We start from the raw sequence: 20445 nt of genomic DNA on the forward strand, positions 1-20445 counted from the left end.
CTGGTCCTTATTATAAGAAACAATTTGGATTTTTTTTTGTCCTTTATATAAGGAACACTCCTTAAATCTATGATTTATTAAATAAGTAATTCCTTTTATACCCTTATTGAATTGAATTGTATACTCCAATATAACCTATTCCAATGCTTAACTTTAATTACACACATATTTCCTATACAAAAAAATTGGAGGCAAATTTTAGTAAACAAAGAGTCACGTAAATGGTCTACACCATTCAATAAAATCTATATATTCATGTATGAGTTCTTTTCCCTCCATTATTCCTATCTTTCTCACATGAACATGGACATGACATCTCATAACTTTAATGAAGATGACTTCAAGTCTCATGGTGAAAAACTAAAAAATCTTTTTGATTTGAACAAGCTTCCTGAATGTGTAGAGTTCTTTGTACTAATAATTCAAAATTTAACTTTTGAAATTTTACAAGTTTATTTGCTCAAAATCTGGTGGGAAGTTGCTTGAAAAAAATGGTGGGAATTGAAAGCCAAATTTGCATAAGTTAATTTTTAAAAATTTCAATAGTTATTGTTTAAGTTGTATTCAATGTATCAGTATTGCAACTTGAGCTGTAAATGATAATGTAACATTGGAATTAATTAGCCTTGTGTATAGGAGGAGTTACATTGGAATTAAGAATAATGGTTTAGTATATTGATAATTACAAGAGACAACAATCAATTAAGACCAATGTTATTTTTGGAATTAAACATAACATTTTAGAATTTTTAATAAAAAAATTATATCTCCTTGGTCTGTGTGTTTTAGTCAAACTGTTCCTTATAATAAGGATCGGAGGGAGTATTTTTTTTGTTGCCGTAGAACAAAAATGTTGCAGTGATTCTGACAATTACAAATATTGTGGCGGTGGGAATGCAACAAATTGGTTAGAATTTGAATCACTCTATTTTATTTTTCTTTCTAAATTCTCTCTCAACTACAAAATATCCAATTTTAGGATTTTTATAAACCAAAGAATAACGACGAATTTTGAGAACATGCACACAATTGACATTCAAAAAATTAAACTACTCAATTCCATGTTTTATAAATGCTTTTATCCATGCATCCATTATATGATATATATGTATACAATGCACTATACCAGCACATTCTAGCCAAGTTTTACACGCCATCCATTTTGCAATTGACTTCTCTAACGTTTCTAACAAACTCTTTCCACAATTAGAATGTTTTCTTTTAGAACTATACGTAATGTATATGGTGAGCAATCACATTCACTTCACTCCATTTTTCATAAGAAAGGAGACCTCCATTATTAAAGTTGTAAATGTTTATATTTTCAAAAGTTGTGTCAATTGTTTGTTTTCTTTAAATATTTTAAAATGTTTTTAAAGTGCATAAAATAAATAGTAGAAGAGATTAAAATGAATAATATAGGAACATTGCATGTAATATGCAGGATCGAAGTTTGAACTCTGATATTTCCACTTATTTATTTTAAAAAATAAAATTCTAACAATTAGACTACTAAAAAACGAAAATATAGTGTCACCAAAGGAAATCTGAGTCCCAGCAATACATATGTAAGCCATACAATACAATTAATGCTTGTACAAAAATGACATCAATTGAAGCCATCCACTAGAACTAAGCAAGCAAAACAAAATAATGGACCACATGCAAGGTACTTAACCCTTACTTTTACATAGTCAATATAAAATAAAATAATACAAAATACCCAAAATTGAGACATAAACAGACAAGTTGATCAAGTTTAGGATTACAACCATACAAATATTATACATATGCTACAATTAAACACATAATAAAGCCTTACAATCACAAATATTTTTTCTATATAACTTTGAGAACCATTGAGCTTAAAAAAAGTGCATCTTTAATTTTAAAAAAAAAACTTTGCAATCTCAAAAAGTGTCCTAACTATTCTCTCCCTCTATTTTTTTTTTTGTCCACTAAAAAAATAGAGGAAAATTGTTCTTCTTTTGATATGTCTAGTATTGTTGTTAGAGTGAATTGTGATGCAAAATCATTGGTTGGTATTTCTAGTATTGGAAGAAGAGAAAAGAGTGTTAAAGTGTGTTCTAGGATAAGATTTGGAAGTGGGGGTGCAGTGGTAGCAGAACCTAAAAGAAGTTCAGAGGAGAGGGTGTATGAAGTAGTTTTGAAGCAAGCAAGTTTGGTAAGAGAAGAAAAGAGGGGTGTAAATATAGAATTTGATTTGCAGAAAACAATTGAAGGTGATTGTAGCAATGGTGATATATTGAATTCTGCTTATGATCGGTGTGGTGAAGTTTGTGCTGAATATGCCAAGACATTTTACTTAGGTATTTTACTTCCTCATTCTTCTTTCTTATTCAAAACAATTTGCATCATGTCCGTATGACTTAATTTAATTGACAAATGTTAATATTTTTAGGCTGAATGTTTGAACTTAAGACCTTATAGTCGTGTTTGGGTGATTTTCTGATAATAATTATCACTTTGCCTAGGAACATAAATAAATCAATTTTCATCATTTTTAGTAAAATCCATTATTGGTTTTTCTTCCTAAAAAAATTCGATGTTTTCTCTTTAGGCCCTCATGGTTCTTTTTCACCCTCTGGATTTTACTTTTTTGCCCTTCAATAAAAACTTCGATTTCTACGAACCGAATTTTTTTTGCCTTGGAAAAAAAATTCGGTTTCTGTTAACCAAAATTTTCCTGAATTTGAACTAGAAAAAACTTCGGTTTCTGCGAATCGAAGTTTTTATCAAAGACAAAATTTGAATATTTGGGAGTATAAAAGATACATTGTGGGCCCGAAGAGAAAACATAAAAAAACTCTCATTACCGGAATTCATTTTTAATTTTGAGTCAACATTATGGGCTTCATATAAACCACACACATGTAGAAATCATTATCCATTTCAAAGAATTCTTTTCCCTCCTAAGACTATTTTTTCATCTAAAATGACTTTTTTGCCTTTGCTAAAAAAGTTTGGAACGTATTTTTCCAAACTTTTTTTGCCGTTGAAAATAATATATTATACTGTAAAACGTTTCAAAAATATTTTTTGAAATTTTTATACATGGATTTTTCGGGAGAAGAGAATTTCTCATCCATTTCTGGATTTGGACGAGACACAAAAACTTGGTTGGGCTTGACACGCCTCGATAACAGGAAGTCCTATAGCGCCCAAAACATTATCCCACAATCCAAATCATCCCTTTCAGCAATCAATCAGACAAGGATGGATGGAGTCGTATATGAGGGGATTAGGCCCGAAGTAATAGGAATTAGGGCATATGGGGACACGTCAAGGGGGTGGAGCGGAGCCAACCACTCTTCGCCCATTAAGCGGTATTCTAGCCATATATGTTGGGGCCTATATAGGATCATGGCACCGTTGTCAGATGATCACTTTTTATATACTCACTATCACTCTAAGACTTGAGTTCAAAGCATTTTGATCGAGTGCTAATCTAAAACGGTGTTTGCGAGAACAATTCTGAATTTGAAAAAGAAAAATAATAAATATTGTGGCACAAGTTGATGATTTAACTCATGTTTGAATTGTAAAATGTAGGTACACAATTGATGACACAAGAGCGCAGAGAAGCCATATGGGCAATTTATGGTATGTTTAGATTAACATTCCAAAGCGTATGTTATTGAATGAAGCTTGTGCTCCATTTTTATTTGGAGTTAACAATTTATTTGTGAATTTTGCCTTGCAGTATGGTGTAGAAGAACTGATGAACTAGTAGATGGCCCAAACTCTTCACACATCACACCAACAGCCTTGGACATGTGGGAGCAACGATTAACCGATGTTTTTGAATCTCGACCGTATGATATGTTTGATGCCGCCCTCTCACACACCGTCTCAAAGTACCCAGTTGATATTCAGGTACTTCGCGCTATACTCATTCTGTTCCTTATTATAAGTATCTATTGTAAATTTCACGTATTTATCCAAGTTTATCGAGTAATTAATGCGTACTTTTGTGTATAACTATTGAACTGGATTTCCTACAGTAAACAGTAACTAATTGGGGCCGTCCGATTTCCAATTGGTGGCTGATATTGTATTGCAGTGTAAAACTAAATCTTTAATCTGAACCGTCCGATTTAATAATAATATCTACAACAGGGAATCTAGATCCTATAACTTTTACTATATTATTAATTTGTATGTGAAAAAAGTGATCTTATTGACATTGGAATGTTTATTTGAAATAGCCATTCAAGGACATGATTGAAGGGATGAGGATGGATTTGAGAAAGTCAAGATACAATAATTTTGATGAGCTCTATCTTTATTGCTACTATGTTGCTGGGACAGTAGGTCTTATGAGTGTTCCTATAATGGGGATAGCACCTGAATCAAAGGCTTCAACAGAGAGCATTTATAATGCTGCTTTGGCACTAGGCATTGCAAATCAACTCACCAATATACTTAGAGATGTTGGAGAAGAGTAAGTTCTTTTTTAAGACATAAATACCATATCATTGAACTAAAAACAATATGTTTCAATGCTTGTTTTTAGGGACATGTTTCAATTATTCTTAATTACCTTCTAATTAAAGGGGTTTCACACACTTTGAAATTTTTTATTAGTAATTTTTTGTCCTAACCTAGTAATTAAGGTGCTTGATCCTAAGTAGACTTATTAAGATATTTGCATGATTTGGTCTTTTCAATCGGCTATAAAACTAATTTTCAATTTTGACGATAACCGACTAAAAAGACGTAAGTCATGAAAATATCTTAAGGAACCACATTAACAAAACAAATTGGTTTTATGGGGTCAATTCTGAATTGTTTGAAAAAATTTAAATAGATTTTTCAACTAAAAACAATTACAATTAAATCCCTAAACTTATTAATAATTTAAATTTGGGTTCATTTAATTGGGTCCTAAAATTTTAAAATGTTTCTAATTGGGTTCAAGATGACTTATTGACAAGTTAAGGGACCCGATTAAAATTTAAATGATCCAATTATAAATTATTGGCAAGTTCATATATCTAATTATAAATAAATTAATCTACCAATTAAAAGACATGTGTCTTAAATCCGGAGGTCTTACTTTTGAGCTCCACTAGTACTTTTGAAGAAAAAGTGTTCTAAGAGCTCTGACGTTTTTCCTATTTTTGACTAAGACATCATTCTCTCGCCATAAACTTTTTATATAAAAAAAATAATTAATCAAATTTAAAATCCTCAAATAGTTCAACCACCTTTAATTAAAACTATTTAATTTCAATTGTGCATATTAATAAAATTATGTTATATCTAATGACTTCTTATTGTTGATCATGATAGTGCTAGAAGAGGAAGAGTGTATCTCCCTCAAGATGAATTAGCACAAGCTGGCCTATCAGATGAAGACATTATGAGTGGAAAAGTAACAGAAAAATGGAGAAATTTCATGAAGGGACAAATAAAAAGGGCAAGAATGTTTTTTGATGAGGCAGAAAAAGGTGTTTCAGAACTTAGTTCTGTAAGTAGATGGCCTGTTTGGGCATCATTGTTATTATATAGGCAGATATTAGATTCTATTGAAGCCAATGATTATGATAACTTCACAAAAAGAGCTTATGTAGGAAAAGTCAATAAGTTATTATCACTTCCTGCTGCTTATGGAATTGCACTTTTTGGTCCTAAAAAGTTAACTAAATTGTTTATGAGATGAGTATTATAATAATGTGTCTATGATTAGTAAGTTGAGTTTTTTAGTTTGAAAATTATGTTCATTAGATTTAACATATAGAGTTATGATGTCAATACTTTATTTTGAGGTATGATTGTATACATCTCAATTTACCATAGTGAAGAGCAACATTTTAATCAATTTTGAGCAAATATTAAAATTTGATACTCCTTCCCTTTTTTTCTTAATCCTCGAATTTTAAGGGAAAAATTAGAGGTGTATGTGGGCTGGATTGAGTTCGATTTGGCCAAAACAAAATTCGAACTATATAGGATACTCCAGATTTTGTCCATCTGAAACAACATTGGATCAGATTGGATAGTGAGTTTTCTAGTTTTAAATATAAACAAATATTAAAATGTCTTTAGTTTAAATTTAAACCAAATTCATTTTCATATTTATTTATATTTAAGGCGAAGAAAATTGGTTACTTGATATAGTCAGATCCATTGACACCAATTAATTTGACATCAAATGTTACACCTCTCAATAACGTTTTAACTGATACTAATTTTATAAAATTCACCATTGGATTGAAAGTTTACATCATATAGATCATTTGTGTAAAATTTCAGACAAATCCAAAATCATTTGATATGCTATTGAGATACATAAAGATTAATGGTATTTAAAAAAAACAAAAACCGTTAATTTTGATGTATCTCAATAACATATCAAATAATTTTGAATTTATTTGAAATTTTACATAAATGATCTATATAATATAAATTTTCAATCTAACGATAAATTTTATAAAATTAATATCGATTAAAACGTTATTAAAAAATGTAACAGTGTCAAACAGACCTGGATTGGGTGCAGTCAGCACCCTTGACTGCATGTGCAGTCAGTGAATTTTAAATCGTTAGATCCAAATCGGACGGCTTATATTTAACGATCAGAATTGTTATATTTAAACTGCATTTAAATCTGAACCGTTTGATTTCAATCAGACGACTGTGATGCACTGATTGCATCACAGTGACTGCATTGTATCCAAGTCCGTGTCAAACTAGTTGGTGTCAACGCGCTAATTCCATTTGATAAATACTATCAACACCTCACATAAAACTTTATGGAAAAGGATCAGACCAATTTATGTGGGACCTTTATCTTTGTAGAGATGTGTGACACTGTGTGTCCCTCTCCTGTCCTTGAACAACTCATTGATAATGATTTATTTTCTGTCCCTTTCTAATGGCAGCACACAATCAGCTGTTGCATGTTGGTAATTAAAATCCTTATTGTAAGGTAGGTGGATCCAACTTGTTCTATGGATAACAAATCTAACACAATATTTTATGAGTTTTATATAGACAATAGTTCTGCATGGTTAATCTACCAAATTTTAAATCAGGTGACCAAACAAACAAACACTTCTCTTTTAACTTTTTCCTTAAGAATCTTCATTGAAATTATATTACTAACAACCAAACAAGGCCTAGTGACAAAATTGTTATTGCAGTGAAGTTTCTGTTTCTGAAGCTCATCGTGAGAAATTACAGACAAGTTCTTAATTGTATCCATTTGCAACTAACATGGTTTGAAATAGGCCCTGTTTGGACAAACAGCTTATTTTGCAGCTTATAGCATATAGCTTATTATATAAGTGCTTATGATTAATAAACAAGTTATTTCTATAACACAACACAAGATAAAATAAAGTCAAATTGTTTTTATATAATCTATAAGCTGTTTTCATAAACTGTCAAGGAAAACTTATAAAAATAAGCTGAAAACAGCTTATGAACATGTTATAAGTTGTTTTCATAAATTCTTCCAAACAGTGTCACCGCAAGTACTTATGCCAATAGATAAGCTCAAATTAATCAATTCAAACATGCTCGAAATTTCTAGGTAATCAATTAAGTTCCTTATATTACATGATTATAAACAAGTACATTGAGCTAGTAAGAATATCTCATGTTGATTTGTAAAACAATTAACATGCAACATAGCATCTTATTGTCAAAACATGCTACCGCTGCTACTTACAAGTTACAACAAGTTGCAAAACTACTTAAAAAGGCCAAAACTTATAATAGCAACTTATGGACTTCATTTTCTCCTTACTTTGTGGTTAAGACTTTCCCGACGAGTTGTGGATGATGTAGAAGACAACGAAGAATGAAAACCCGAATGGTTATTTTCAGCCATGTCTTTGTGAAAGGCCTTCTGCACCTCGTCTTTAAGTTCCATGAACCGTGCTTTCTTTGTTCTCTGCTCTTCTTCAGTGCCTTTCTCTAGGATGAAAACATCCGGCATGTCGTCCTCCAGAAATTTATCAAGCACCTCCGAACAATGCGGAAAAAACCGCCTGCCATTCTCAACTGTACACAATTCAAAAGGTATATTAGTTATAGTAAAACGAAACCGTTAGAACGAAAATTTTCGACAAAAGCCACAGTTAAAAGGGAACGTAGAGTATATGGAAGCTATTGAAAAATACTTTCGATCATACCTGTTTTTACAAGGGACTGTAATCTTAATTGAAGTTTTCTTGTTCTAACAGAAGGAGTTTCGTTTAGATCTACTTCTTTTATGTTGCCTTTTAAAAGTGATGAAGTTGCATACAGTGACGTTGAATCTGCCTCAGCATTCTCTATGGCTACCCTAGCCTCAGCAGGAAAGATCAACCTAGCAAATGCAACTGCAACATATGAAGAAGAATGTTAATTTTCGTTGTCCATAATATGCTTCCAAATTCAAAAGCTTCATCATGCAAATATTTTGTAGGTATTCTGATGCGTGCATCGCATACTATGTGTGTTTGGTTCTGCAGCGACAAAAATTGATATGTAATGAACTGATTTGGTAAAATTGATTCTGGCTAAAACTGAGTTGAATGTAAAGAGATTTATGTTCGGAAAGGTTTGTGTAAAAGTGAGTTGAACATTAAATTTGGGGTTAGACGTCAATTCTAGAGGCAAAACCCATAAATTCTAGCTTTAAGTTAGAATCATCAAAACATGTGAAAATCAACTCTACGCCTCTGGAAACAATTTTTCCTCCTCCAAACCTCATAATCAATGAAAGAATGTTGAACTCGACAAGTAAAGTACCTCTATTTTCAAGGTAATCCAGTCTCATGTGCAAGTCATCAGCAGTTAACTGTGACAAAACTTCCATGTTCACTGACATAGAATTTCTTCTCATTTCTCTTTCAAGTACATCGACACAAAGCCTATCCTTGTGAGACTCCTTCCATTGCACTGTTTTCAAATGATAATCCTTTCGCCTCGTCAATCTCTGACAAATCGAAAGAGCAGTTTGTCCATCAAGAGTTGTTTCTGATGCACAGGCACCTTTCTTCAGCAGTGCAACCAAAATAGATGGATCCTTTCGTCTTGCTGCGACATGAAGAACTGTGTATCCGCGCGGATTCTTAAGGAGAATATCAGCTAATCCTAGAGTAAGAACTTCTTGAACAACCTTAGAATCACAATGTGCACAGGCATAGTGTAGTGCACAAGCATCATCGAGAGTCACACTAGATTCCTCTAAAAGAAGCTTCAGTAACTCAACATCATCAGAATCCAATGCTTTAAGGATTTTCCTGACACTCTTATCATTCACATTCACAGGTTCCACTTCCATTGCATCGGGAGAGGATTCCGGAAGAGATTGGACTCGGAACGATTTGACTTCAGTCACAACTTCATAAGGAAGTTCTCTTTCCAAAGATATAATATCCATGTCAGACCTTGCTACTCTCTGAATGCAAGGAGAGAGAAGCTGGTCTAGGGTGCAGTGATGTGCAGCCATAAGAATAGGAATGACATCTTCTACAAGAGCCTTGTCAACAAAGTTTAGGAGAAACCTCTGCATCAATTAAGAGATATTTACATTAGTGTACTTCGATTAATTTTCAAGGCCTTTAGTTTATTGTTCCGAATTTGTCACATTTCCACTCTTCAACACAAAAATGAGAAACAAAAATGAAAATGATGCTTAAGGAAGCATACCTGAAAAAGTAAAACCAGCTCTTTCATCTTAAAATTGGCAGAAGCATACATAAGTTCCAAAGCATAATTAATAGCCGGACGACACGCATCATGAATACAAGCTTCATCAACACATGTTGTAACTTCTGTTGGTGGAGCCTTTAACTTTCCAGTATACAAATAATGCAAGAAAACAATGAAAGCTTCATATCCAATACTACCATAAGACACCAAATCTTTCATGTAATACCTTGGTTTTCCCTTTCCTTCCTCCACATTTCCATCTTTCCCTTTCTTAAAAAGTTCATGAAAAAACTGACTCCGTGACGCGAGTATACATCGATGAATACCAACCGGAATTTCTTCAACAACAATCTCAGCATCACAATAATCATAATCAACATCACTTAATAATAACTTTTCAAGGCTTCCACTTAACTTATTCAAACTCACAATTTCAATATTTGCTACATGTTCATTGTTCTGAGTATTATTACTTGAACCATTTGATAAGTGAGGAGATGATACAAAACTCAATGATGATGATGCTTCAGTTGAATTATCCATAACTTCAACTAAATCTAAGGCTTCAATTGAGTCAATGGATTGGTTGACTTAATATTTTTTTTGTTTAAGCTGAGGATTGAATCCAGAACTTCTAAGAACCAGAAAAATAAGAAATCAGATTCATAACACTTTAAGGACACAACTCAATACAAAAAAAGCTATAACCAACATATTCTAATTATAGAGCAAAACAAAGCTAAAAAAAGCAATTTTTTTTATAAGGGATTTTCTCCACAATCACTTGTAAGTCAAGCAACAAAAGTCAGATTCCATGAAACAAAAAGTAAACCTTTTTATTATACCATTTTGGTCCATTTGATGACCCATTAAGCATTTTTAAGAGTAAGAATGAAAAAGTTTGAACTTTAAGCACTTAAATGAAAATAAATTATGTTGGTAAGAGATTAAAAGAAAAACTACATACATGGTCACTCTTTGATTTGAGATTGAAGATGAAATCAGTCAATAGCAGGTTGTGAGAGAGAATGAAAGAGAAACAAATCTTGATGAACGGTAATAGGATTAGTGAAAAACTTGAACAGTTGAAAGGTTGAAAAGGTTATGTAGAAAGATAGAAAAACTGAAGAAGAATGGTAGTTTTAGAGGAACAATGATTTGTAAGTCCATTCTACCAAAGAAGGAAAAGACTTGGAAGGGAAAGAGAAAGTGAGAGACAAAGAGGAAAGGTTGACCAACAAAATGTAGAGAGAGAGAGAGAGAGAGATAAGTTGGGGGCCAATGATGTTGTGTAGGGGAGACTAATGTGGTACTTGAAAGGGAAAGACAACTTGGAACTATATATGTATTTTATTTATTATTTTTTATTATTCTCACAATTTTCACATGCATGTTTAATTAAAGTTTATATATATTATCCATATGTCTATATCAAATGTTTGTATTTTACTTTTATTATACCATTGAGTTTTCTAGATAAAGATTTTAAAGAGATAGATGTTGAATTCTTATGATTATTTTGCCTTGAGTTTTTATTATTTTTTGAAATTTTTTTGTCTTGAGTTTTAGTTTGATAAATAAAATTTAAGGTGAGGAGATGATGCATCAATCTAAGATAAAAAAGATCTTAAAATTTAGAATTTACAAAAATAATTAAATGTACCTTCCTTCAAAAGTATTAGCGAAACTCAAATTCATGACCACCTGAATAATTTGCGTGGAGTTTTAATATAGCACTTTAAAAAAAATTTGTATCTTTTATTATTTTATTTGATAATATTTTTATAGTATTGCAAATATAGAAGATTATTAAAAGTGTTAACTTGGTTGAAATTAATGTTTTAGTTTGATATTCTATCAAAGAAATATAGATGTATTTGAATTTTTTTTAAATACTTTCTCCGGTCCATTTAATAAGAAATTTAAAAAAATTAGTTATTCTCATAAGAAACTTTAACTAATTTTCAAATATTTTTTTTATAAAACCAATTTTCAAATGTTTTATATGATTAATTTCACTCCTATCCTTATTTATTAAGAGAGGTAATACTAAAAGTAACACATGACGGGTCGGTTTGGTATGATAGAAAGAAAATTACGGAAAACAATAAATGAACTTGAAGTAATTTTAAAGTAAATTCATTTATTCGTTTTTGTGATTTTCTTTTCTCACACTTTCTTTTCATAAAAGCAATCAGACAAGACATGTGATTGGAAAGTGAAAATGAAGTGATGAGTGAATCTAAGCATTGAAAAGCTAAATAGTGTGGTACGTAAAAATATTGTTTGATGAGTACATGATTCTTGCCAATTCTTTACCCTTTCATACATTTAGGAAAAAAATAAAAAATAACTAGTTTCTTACGTGAGTTGCCCAACAAAAATAGTTTCTATGTGAGTATGAAAATGTAAATACAAATTGAATTTAATTTATATACATCATCAATGTAAAATTATTTTACACGTGCGTTTAATATTTTACACCGACAATGCATACAAATTAAACTCATACAAATTATATTGATGCGGGAATTTATAGCTTGTGTTCATATGACGCATGACCGGTCCAACACCAAAGGAGTATAAAGCGAATTTTATAGTGAGATTTTTTATTTATTTAGAAAACGAGTAAGTGTCAAACAAAACAAAAATAAAAAAAATATAAAGTTTCAAATATTTTTCTGTTATTTATAAAATACAAAGTCTCACATTATTTTGTACCGTGAAAGATATTTTTTACTTTTTCGAAGTCTTTGTCTTTATTTCGATGTCGTTTATTTGTCGTGAACTTATGACTTATGAGTAATTTTTCTCTTGATAAATTTTTATATTTTTGGGGGCTTGAAACCTTTGTTTGAGTTGTCTTATCCGTGGGTCGGCCCTGATATGATGTATTCCCTTGTAGTTAGGATTTACATTCTATTTTGAATTATTATTTTCATTGATTTAAAAATCAGACCAAAATGACATTAAACCGATGAGACTACTCGATTGAGAAGGAGAAATGGCGAGGACTAGTAATGAATGAGAAGCGGCGACAACAGCTAGTGTTGGTTGAAAGTTAAGCACCTTTCACTTCTTACTTTTTGACTTTCTAATTTCAATTTTAATAATTTTTTTCAGAAAAAAAAAAAAGAGGTTAAACCGCGTCATCTTTGTTTTAAAAAAAATAAAATTAATAAGCATTGAGCCAATCGGTTTTAAGAAACCACTAGTTCATTGATTTTTTGCCAATTTTAGCCGGTTTCCATTGATTACTACCGATTCAATAACATATTTGATCCAACAATTAGACCGGCCGACGACTTCTCTAATTCCTGATTTAACCGACCGATTTAGTCCAATTTTTAAAACACTACTTTCAAATAGTATTTCACCGCAAATATAACTTTTGATGACTACAAGTTTGCAGGGACTTGCACCATGTTCTTGTGTAATCAAGCTTTAGATGAGTGCACGTTCAAAGGGATTCACAATATGGTTCCAAACTTATGCGTAGTTAAATTTTGTCTCCAAATTTCACTTTTAAGATATCTTTGAATTAATAGTTTCACCAACAGTTTAATCTGGTTCCGGTGGTCAGTTCTGGCATTGAGTGGTTTCAGTCATCTCCCGATCGCAATTGCAGAAGATCGAATAATGATTCTTCCTACCAAATTCAACACCGATCAACACTGAACCAATTGATATATACATTTGAGATTTTGAAAATTGAAAGAATAATATGATAGATATCTTTCAATCCCACTTAACTTCCTTAGTTTAGAAAAAAGAAAACAAGCTTTTCCCCTTATATTCCAAAACCTTCTATCTAAACATACCCTCATTGATTAAAAAAAACATCGACACACTGAAATTATATGAATTATCGTGGAAAGGAACATTATTGTTCCGTTTGCTCGTATATATTATGTCAACATGTTCTTTTAAAAAGGTTATTTGATGATTCTTCAAAATGGTTAAAGTCTTTCGCCGGCATATTTGTTAAGCATCCTAAAAAATGAATCTTGAAATTTGACAGATGCTTCAAATTTTTCAATCAATTTATTTTTAGAATGAGTGTTTCTAATGAAACTTGAGATGTTTGTTATATTCTACATCTTAAAAAAAACAATATTGCATAAATTAAGTAAAATCAATCCCATAACAATTAAAAATAAAAACATAGAAAACCTTCAAGAAATAAGATCACGCATCAAGAGGATTGAACACTTGTCCGACAAAGAGTATCGTACCAGATAAATCTTCTCTGATGAAAAACAAAAAAGGATGGTCAGCTACAAAGTCTATCCTCTTAGTAGGCCGCCAAGATTATTTTTTTTCTCGCTGCAACTGCAGTAACTGCAGCAGCTTCAGTTCCCTCTTCATTTACTTTAATGAAAGACTTTTGAACTATAGTAGAAACTGAAATTGGAGAGTCCATTATTTTTGTCATACCTCCACTTTGAGAAAAAGGTAAAACCACTCCTAACTCCTTCAAAATATTCGAAGCTTCAAGTCCAAAAGAAATTTCGAAACTTGGAATCCTAAAGTCACCCACTTCCACTCTTACATAAGGAAGATTTGTTAGGATTTTTGGGTCATAATAGTAATATTACATGTGTTAAGGTCATTATGTAATTAGTCAAAGCATCAGTGGTCTAATTAATAATTAATAATAAGTTTATGGCTAAAAGTATAAATATCATAAAAGATAATTTATTGTGTAGATACCATAAGTCAATATCTAATTTGATGAGGGTCAAATTAAAATATTGAAAACTAAGAAATAACCCTAAGGTTATTTATAAGGGTTATGGTCTATAACGTGAAAATGGTGGCTCATCAGATTTACTTTTCATCCCCATCAGAGGAGATTCAAGGGGCCCATAAGAAATTCTACGGTTGGAAGATCACATACCCGGTGAACTTCAATCCATTAGCTATGACAAACTCAGGTAGGCTTCCGCTTATGATTATGATTATGTTTTATTTCTTAATGATTAACATCATCGACTCTAGGGTTTATGAATCAATTTAATTCTAACAAGATTGTGTTTCAGGAACTCCGGTTCGGAAGCCATTTTCTCAATCAAAGTTAACAATCCATCTTTGGCATTTGGAAGAAAAAAGTACATAGAGAATTGGCGCTCATCTGCACCTTGCTCATTAAGGAAGGCGGAGAACTTTAAAGCCATCAAAAGCACCAATAATCTGCTTCTGCTTCCTGTAGCTAGTCATAAACGGAACCTCTTATTCCATATGTTTTTTGTTTATTGTAATGGAAAACCCTAGCCTCCTCTTCTCTTTGAATAGTCTCAATTATTAACAAATTTAACGGTGGATTTTGTAAAATTTGAATTCGTTAAAGTGTTATTGAGCGGTGTAACATTACTCAAATATTACACCGGTGTAATTTGATCCCTCCCCTGTATGTATATATATATATATTCAATCATGTTCGGCCAAATCTCCAAAAATAAAATTCAGGATAGGTTGGGACTTTTAGTAATTTGAATTGGTTCCAGATATGAGTTGTCTTGCTAATTATTGATTTTATTTTTGTGCTGTATCAAATCTAATATTGGGCCAAGGTTTCTGGTAAAAAAATTGCAAACCGAACAATTGAAAAAAAGATTTTCGGTAAATGTTAGCCACGGTTTAGCCGTGGCTAGATATTGGCCAAGTACATTAAAAAAATCCTAAATATTATTTTTCGATATTTGGGTACATGTTAGTAACACCTTTTCCTTTATTTATTATTTTTTCATCTTCTCTATCCTGGTGTGTTGCTAAAGAGTTATGGGAGAAGAAGAAACAGAACAAGTTGGTTTGTTGTTCAGAGAGAAATCGCTGCAATGTAATCAATCATTCATGGAGGTAGAGTAAGATCATGAATTTACAGTCAAAATCATGATTTTGTTCTACTCATTGTTCTACTAAGTTCTTCTCCTATTTCTTCTCTTAATTTTTTAATTTCTATTTTCAACATAAAAAAATACAAAACTATATTATTTGAGATAAAAAAAAATCAGGAAAAAGAAAGCAATCAAAACCGCGGGTTTTTAACGATTTTGGCCGGTTCAATTGCTTATCCGGTCCAACAATCAGACAAGACCGGTACCCCTTAGCTTCCCGATCCATCAATTTACCAATGGTACTACAATGAATGCACCACTCACAAAATTTATATTTTTTATTTTATAGAGTTAAATATGTTTTTAGTCCCTACATTTTATCATATAGTAAAAAATAGTCCCTACTTTTTTTTTATGGTGAAAAAATATCCCACACTTTTTTCCGTTAGCAATTTTAGTCCCTGCTGTCAATTTTTTCCTTGTCAACAAACGAAACTGCCATGTGGCATGCCATGTGTTAAAGAAAAATTAAAATTAAGGGTTAATTTGTGGCACATATTGCCACATAATATACATAATTAAAATTTCAGACGCAGTTTTTTCGCTCACCTACTAAAAATAGTAAAAAACAATTAACGACAGTTAAACCGTGGCTTAATATTCTTTTAGGCACTTTGTGTTGATGATTATTACCATTCGTTTTTATTGATGATGATGAAACATTACTACAAATTTGAAAGGAATACTGAATATTGTTGGAGTCAAAAAGAAAAAAGGACTAAAGAATATTGCGGACATTGTTGTTCTACACATAAGGAATATGTCTAATTCTGTACCGTTAGTGTTGTCTGGATTTAGATCTAGTAGCATCAGATTCTGAGATAACTTTTCAATTTCAACTTTGGTAATAATTTTCCACAAACAAATTATTTATATATCGATTACTAGGAAATTATAACACGTGACATTTTTGACATTTTACATGAATGCATGTAAAGTTACCACTAATGTCATGCTCCACGAAACTAATGGGTTTGGTATATGATCCTCCTCAATGATGTCATGCTCTTAACAATTGACACTCTTTTTAGTTGTAAATCACACTTATATATGTCATGTTTTTCTCACCGTAGATTTTATTGGTTAACTTTATATTTGTTTTGTTTTTTCTAATCGGCTAAATATTATAGTAAATCACTATAAATTTATTTGGTATTTCGGTGAATTATGGTAAATCACTATAAATTGGTAAAAGCTGCATGTAATCTTGATAAAATTTTGGTTACTTAGTGGCAAAGTGGGCAAGTCCGTCCCATTTAAGCTCGGCCCGCCTAAATGCGGGGCGAGATGAGCCAACTTAGGTGGTCGAGTCTAAAATCATAGTCCGCCCCGTTTAATGGCGGACAAACGAGTTGATGGGTTGACCCGTCAAACAAAAAGTTTTTTTTTTGTTTTTATTTTATATATTTTTATTTTGACACTTTTCTTGTTACAAAAAACATGTTAATATTATTTTGTGAGAAAAAACTAGCTTATGAGACAAAATCATCGAGGAAGTATACTATAAGTCTATTAACATATATTTATAAATACGTATGCAGTCGTTCTAATTATCAAAGAAGTATTTAACTATGTGTTTAAGGTAAGAATCGGAAAAAAATTATGAACCACCATATATGATATTGGTTCAAGCAATCGAATAAAAAAAGTAATTTACACTAGAAATCCGGTGAAGAAGAAAGTACGAGAAGAAGGAGCCAGAACGAACAATGCAGTAAGAGAGTAAAACGACAACAAGTAATTCTAAATTTGACATCGATTATATGAATGAATAGAAATAAAAAACCTAAATTTACTTTAAATAAGTGTTGTATTTTATTGAGTTGAGTCATCTTATTATATTTCTTACTAAAAAAAAGGTTTTATATTTTTATGTAACTCGTGGGCCAGCCCGCCCCGCCCTGCTTTTTAAGCGAGTTCGGCGGTGCGGACCAATTAAAGGGTCAAGTTCAAAACTTAGGCTTAGCCCACAAAAAATGGCGGGCTAAACGAGCCAGGCCGACGGATTGGGCCCGTTTTGCCACTCCTATTAGTAGGTGAGCGAAAAAACTGCGTCTGAGTGAGATTAGCCACACGTCTTTCATCGTTAATAATAGTAGTAGTAATTTTTTTTTGAAGAAATTAATAATAGCCGTCGTAGTGTAATAATGTGACTGAAAATATATAAATATTTGCTTGTAAAAACCATAAGAAAATAAATAAATGAATATGTATGTTTTGAACAAATACAATCGGTCAATTTATTTGCTATAAACTAATTTATGAATTATCCGCTATACTTTATCAAATAGAACTAGGGGTGGCAAAACGGGTCAACCCGCCGGGTCGGCCTGCTTACCCCGCCATTTTTGACGGGCTGAACCTAAGTTTTGAGCTCGACCCCTTTAGTTGGCCCGCTCCGCCGAACTCGCTTAAAAAGCAGGGCGAGCATGGGGCGGGGCGGCCCTTGAGTTATACAAAAATATAAAATATTTTTTATAGTAAGGAATAGAATAAGATGATCCAATCCAATAAAATACAACATTTATTTAAAGTAAATTTAGTTAGTTTTTTTTTTTCTTTCTATTTATTGATACAACTGATGTCAAATTTAGGTTACTTATTATCGTTTTACTCTCTTATTGCTCGTTTTTGCTCCTTCTTGTCTCTTCATATACTTGTGCTTGTTCTTTACCGGATTTCTAGTGTAAGATGCTTTTTTTAATCCATTACTTGAACCAACATCACATACGGTGATTCACATTTTTTCCCAATTCATTACCTTAAACACATAGCTAAATACTTCTTGATGATTAGAGTGACTGCATACGTGTTTATAACTGTATGTTAATGGACTTATAGTATACTTCTTTGATGATTTTATCTCATAAGTTATTTTTTTCCCACAAATTTGTTTGTTTCTATTTAATAAATAACAATTAGCATTTTTTTTTTAAAAAAAACACAAGTGTCAAAATTAAAATAAAATAAGAAAATAATTATTTTTTTGACAGGTCAGCCCGCCAACTCGCTTGTCCGCCATTAAACGGGACGGACCGTGATTTTAGACTCGGCCACCTAAATTGGCTTGGCTCGTTTTGTCTCGCTTTTAGACGTACTTAAGCGGGTCGAGCCTAAACGGGGCGGGCTTGCCCGCTTTGCCACCCCCAACTTATCATACAAACTAGTGTAGTTAATTGTTTTTTACTTTTCTTAGTAGGCTACTAAAGAAAGTAAAAAAGAATTAACCACAATTAAATCGTGGCTTAATATTCTTTTAGGGACTTTGTGTTGATGATTTTCTTATGTTTTGAATTTAATTTATATACACTGTCAGTGTAAAGTTATTTTACACATTCATTTAATAATATACGAATACATTATATATAATATTTAAAAGAGTTTAATTGTTGTGCATTGTCAGTGTAAAAATTCATTACACATGCATCCAATGATATGTTGCCACATCATTTAATGAACATGACACGTCATATGTTTTTAAATATCATACATGATGTGTTGATATATTATTGGACGCATGTATAAAATAACTTTACACTAATAATGCATAGAAATTAATTTTTTTTTTTTTTACGGAACAAATTAAACTCTTTTTATAACCACATATTTATATATTTTCAACCACATTATTACATTATAACTATTATTAGTAATTCCTTGAAAAAAAAAAAAAAACTACTACTGTACTCCGTATTATATTATTAAGACGAAAGACGCGTGGCTAAATCGCAAGGGACTTATCAGCATGATCAAAGATAAACTCCAAAGCATCAGAACACAACCGATCCAAACTCACCGTCTCAGTCGTATCAACCACCAACCTCGCCACATCCTCCACATCATACTCACTACAACCACCATACCCATCCACAATCTTCTCCAACTCCTCCCACGTCGCCGGCTTATGTCCACCACCACCATCACGTTCCTCAACCCTCCGTCGCCACAGATCACGATCTCCCGCCCTACACTCAATAATCAAAAGCCGAACACCATACTCAGCCGCAAGTTGACGGAGACGATCGAAATGGATTCTACGAGAAAGAGGTGAATCGAGAACGACGCTGAGACCGATTGAAAGTTGAGTTGAAGCGATTTGCCAGATGGCGTTGTATGATAGGTCGTTGAGAAATGAAGCGGGTGAGGTTAGTTGGAGAGGGATAGTTTGGTCTTTTATGTCGTCTTTGTCTATTAGAGGGATTTTGAGTGATGAAGCTATGGATTTTGCTAATGTGCTTTTTCCAGTTCCTGGATGGCCTTTCATTGCTATTATCACCCCCATTTCTATTTTTCTTCTGTTTTTTTTTTTTGTGATTGCTTTAAATAAATAGATATAGATAAAGATAGATTATTCTAGATGTTATTTATTTTTTTGTTTGTGTTTGTGATGAAAGGTTTTGTAAATTTCTAAAATGCGTGTATATCTAACATTGTATAGAGAAAGATGTTTTGTCTTTGATGTTGATAATGTTGAATATGTTGTTTTTTCTAGAGATTGTTGAAGTCTCACATTGCTTTCCGGTATGTGAAGTGTATAAATATGTGAGGGCAACCTCACCATTTGAGCTAACTTTTGGGTATGAGATCCAAACAAATATATAACAGATAGAAGGAAAATGAAATGGTTGTTGATTTTGTTGGATAATTTTACATCCATGACTTATAGAGAGAAAATGATGTTTTTTTTTTGTTTTTTTTTTTTTTTTGAGTGGTTAAAAAATTTCACTTAAGTACGAATCTTTTGAGAGAATAAGAGTTGAAATTTTAGATGTACCAATTTTTGGTCAAACTATAAATTATTAAGGTTTTTTTTTTTTTTTTTGAGAATATCACCTATGAAGAGAAGATCTATGAAGTATGGATACTCTTCGGATTA

General features: G+C 31.9%; 3 protein-coding genes across 4 annotated transcripts; 1 reads left to right on the forward strand and 2 right to left on the reverse strand.

Annotated features, from left to right (window-relative positions):
* The first annotated feature begins 1813 nt into the window (after window positions 1-1813).
* LOC123881964 (phytoene synthase 2, chloroplastic-like) lies at window positions 1814-5822 on the forward strand. The gene is made up of 5 exons (XM_045930737.1): window positions 1814-2330; window positions 3574-3624; window positions 3725-3897; window positions 4230-4465; window positions 5317-5822. The coding sequence occupies exons 1-5, from the start codon at window positions 1994-1996 to the stop codon at window positions 5684-5686; spliced, it is 1167 nt and encodes a 388-aa protein (XP_045786693.1). The 5' UTR covers window positions 1814-1993; the 3' UTR covers window positions 5687-5822.
* A 1732-nt stretch (window positions 5823-7554) lies between these two features.
* On the reverse strand, window positions 7555-10987 carry LOC123921249 (BTB/POZ domain and ankyrin repeat-containing protein NPR1-like). 2 transcript variants are annotated; one of them, XM_045973710.1, is made up of 5 exons: window positions 10640-10987; window positions 9670-10306; window positions 8767-9526; window positions 8166-8354; window positions 7555-8034 (listed from the first exon to the last, which is right to left on the reverse strand). In XM_045973710.1, exons 2-5 carry the CDS (start codon window positions 10213-10215, stop codon window positions 7763-7765), a joined length of 1767 nt encoding a protein of 588 aa, XP_045829666.1. In that variant the 5' UTR covers window positions 10216-10306; window positions 10640-10987; the 3' UTR covers window positions 7555-7762. The 2 variants fall into 2 exon arrangements, with proteins under 2 accessions (XP_045829666.1, XP_045829664.1); XM_045973708.1 differs by having other exon boundaries at window positions 9670-10303; window positions 10640-10973.
* Window positions 10988-19290: 8303 nt separating this feature from the next.
* On the reverse strand, window positions 19291-19851 carry LOC123922656. The gene has a single exon (XM_045975350.1). It carries the CDS (start codon window positions 19849-19851, stop codon window positions 19291-19293), a length of 561 nt encoding a protein of 186 aa, XP_045831306.1.
* Window positions 19852-20445: the final 594 nt, after the last annotated feature.

The sequence above is a fragment of the Trifolium pratense genome, linkage group LG4 (assembly GCF_020283565.1).
Source record: "Trifolium pratense cultivar HEN17-A07 linkage group LG4, ARS_RC_1.1, whole genome shotgun sequence".
Taxonomy (NCBI): domain Eukaryota; kingdom Viridiplantae; phylum Streptophyta; class Magnoliopsida; order Fabales; family Fabaceae; genus Trifolium; species Trifolium pratense.